General features: G+C 58.4%; 1 protein-coding gene across 1 annotated transcript in view; it reads right to left on the reverse strand.

Annotated features, from left to right (window-relative positions):
* The window catches only part of GRIK1 (glutamate receptor, ionotropic, kainate 1), a 152192-nt gene that overhangs the window by 2953 nt on the left and 146219 nt on the right, over nucleotides 1-3020 (reverse strand). Inside the window, exons 15-16 of the mRNA XM_014536046.1 lie at nucleotides 1227-1345; nucleotides 11-238 (exon numbers count right to left, since the gene is read on the reverse strand). Of these exons, the coding sequence (XP_014391532.1) occupies nucleotides 11-238; nucleotides 1227-1345 (347 nt within the window). The remainder of the gene's footprint in view (nucleotides 1-10; nucleotides 239-1226; nucleotides 1346-3020) is intronic.

Raw genomic sequence — 3020 nt, forward strand, 5'->3', positions numbered from 1 at the left:
AGCCTCTCACCTTGAAGAAGGCCACGGTGGAGCCGTCCCGGACGGCGCCGTACTCGATCCTGGTTTGCTTGGCCAGGTCGTCGGCCGAGCCGATGGGGGCCTCCATTCTCTCCACGGTCAGGAAGGCGGCCAGGTTGGCCGTGTAGGACGAGAGGACGACGAGGGCGAAGCACCACCAGCTGCCGGCGAGGATCCTGGTGGACAGCGCCTTGGGCACCAGCTCGGACCCTGGGCACCAGAGTGGGCGTCACAGCGTCAGGAGGAGGGAGGCGGGCTGGGCGGGTCGAGGGCTTAATGCGTTTTGTGGCATAAACGTCGTGAATTCATCAAGCACTTACCCTCACGTGTAGCTACAATTGATGCATTTTTTTTTTAAAGAAAATGGAGTGAAATCTAAGGAATCTTTTATCACAAAGCAGTGCTGCCGCCTGAAGTGTGATTTGCTGGCATCTGACGCATGAAGTGGTTTCCCCCGAGATAATCTGCCGCGACCATGCGCGGGGCGAGTGCAGGGCTTTGTTTTGGTTGAAAAGTCAACCCCTGACCTGGCTCCGGCTGCTCTAACAGACATGTCGTTGCGTGAAATAACACGTTCTAGGCCTCTTACAGCCACGAACGCTCCGAAATGCCAGCGGGTTTCCTTTTCAGGTTAAAGAGCTCGAGAACCTTTCGGAAGAGCGAGGTGCCAGGCCGCTGATCTGAGCGTGAACGAAACCTGGGGTTTTACGATCGAGTCAGAGAAGGGGCAGCCGGACCGGAGGGGAGAGGAAGCGCGTTTCATTGTCGGATGTTACTGTTCAAGTTGAAATTACTTTTCCTGATGGAGAGACTTATTTGCCTGAAAAGAATATATTCACTGAAAAGCATAATTTTCATCCTTGAATTAAATGCCATTTCTTAATTACACTTCAAAGACTGGCTGTTTCTCGGTGAAAGGGGCCCTTCCCCGTGAAAACATACATTTTAGAGTCACCGGGGGCTCCTCGTTGTCTGTGAGTAACACAGAGGCACCGGGTGTTCACCCAGAATGCCTTGCTCTCCCAAGACAGGGCGTGGGGACTGAGTTCGCTTACAAAGAGGACAAACATCTATGGAAATTCAGTGGCTGAGCATCGACCTGTGAAGCAGGAGGTCAGGGTTCGATCCCCGGTCAGGGCACAGGCCCGGGTTTCGGGCTCGAGCCCCAGTGTGGGACGGACGGACTGACAGCCACCAGCACCACACACCCGTCCGCGGGGCCCGTGTCGCCGGATGCTCTCAGCTTCTCGGAGAACAGGCAGCGTCTGGGGGCTGATGGTCATGGACCCGGGGTTTCGGGGAGCGGCAGACACTGCGCCCGCGTTTGCTGTGGGTGATGGTGGACTCCCAGGGAGAGCAGGCGGGAGGCGTGGGGGGCGGACGCTCTTGTAGGACAGAGGCGATCACGGGCATGTGTGCGCTGTGAGCCCGTCTGTATGGTCCATCCGATCCCGCAGGGCTCACCCCAGCACCGGCTCCTGGATGGGTTCTGGCCGACCCACTTGCCTACAGTTCACCGTCGGTTCTGCGCTTAGCGTTTCCTCCAAAACCCAGAGTCATCGTGTGCGCGCGCGCGCGCGTGCGACCATTTAAGCCCCGAGTTGAAGCGTCCCAGAGGGTTAGCCTAAGGCAGGCAGAGCCTCTGGGTTGGAGAATCCTCCCGCTGTGTGCGCGTCTCCACGCCTGGCAGTCGGCGCCGGAGAGAGGAGCCGGGAGCTGAGCTTGTAAGCTACACGCGTGTGGCCCTCGCGTCTCTCCTCGGGCACAGGCACTGCTCCCCTGGCCAGCAGCTCCGCTCAGTCAGCAGGTGGAGGTGGGCAGAGGCCCTGTGTTCCCCCTCCCTGACCCCCATCGTCACCTCCAGGCGTTATTCTCGTTCAGTGAAATAAGCGAACGCTTCCCGCCTGCGTTCCCTCCCTGTGTTTTTCTGTCTGGACCTGGGGCTGATAGTCCTCAGATTTGTAATCGTTTCCAGGACGTCGCCCCCCGGGACCTGGTGGAGCAGCTGCTGCTGTTGCTTGTGCCTGGTGGTTTGATGGGGTTTCTGTGCCCGGGGGTGGAGGGTGGGGGGTGGTGGGCCTCCTGCTTCGTATCTTTGCACTTAATTGACTTCCCAGCCCCGTGGCCGTGGGACAGGATGTTCGCTCTCCAGTGGGTTATCATTAAAATACCATTTCTTCCGTAAGGGTCGCCGTGGGAGTAACCGGGAGTTAATAAAGATGCTTTCTCAGCTTAGAGGTGGAGGTCTCCGGCTGCAAACGCACCCTCATGCTGTCTGGATGTGTTTATAGGGATCAGGCTTCACGTCCGTGACTTGCGTAACTGTGTGTAACTGTGTGACAACGGCTGACGTGCAATAAAATAGTATAAACTCACGTCGGTGACACTTAAAGTTCGCTGTGATACTTTGGGATAAAAAGTCTGGGAATTAAAAGCCATCGGTAGGAAACCACTCAGACTGAACCTAAACCCAGGAGGCGGCCAGGATGGCAATTTCTCCACATTCCATCGTGTCTGTTACTTTCACGCAATTTTGGGACGTTCACGGCGTCCACGTTCTCTGAGACCCTCGGCCGGGGCCTCCCTCCCGGGAGACGGAGTGTGAGCTCAGAGCCCGAGAGGACGGCGCTGGGAAAACAGCACCGGTCAGGGCAGCGTCCGTGGGAGGTGGGATGAGGGTGGGACGAGCGACGGCACCGCTGACCCCTCAGGCCTGTGACACGGACGCCACAGCCAGTCCCGCCCGACTCTCTGCGGGAAAGAGAGCGTCTGGGCGTCACAGTCAAAGGAAACGCATCGGACGGTTTCCGATCGGGGGCAGCGCCAGGCTCCTGCCCACGAGGGAGGGCGCGGTGGTCCAGTTGCTTCCCAAGAGGGCAGGGCCCCTCCTTTCCTACAGCGTTGGGGACGTCCAACTCCAGCCATAGACATGCACGTCCGTCACAACCACAGGGAGCCAGCCTCCTTCCAGGGCTTAGACCCCCCCCCCCCCACACAAACCA

This window comes from Myotis brandtii, unplaced genomic scaffold (genome assembly GCF_000412655.1).
Source record: "Myotis brandtii unplaced genomic scaffold, ASM41265v1 scaffold1557, whole genome shotgun sequence".
NCBI lineage: Eukaryota > Metazoa > Chordata > Mammalia > Chiroptera > Vespertilionidae > Myotis > Myotis brandtii.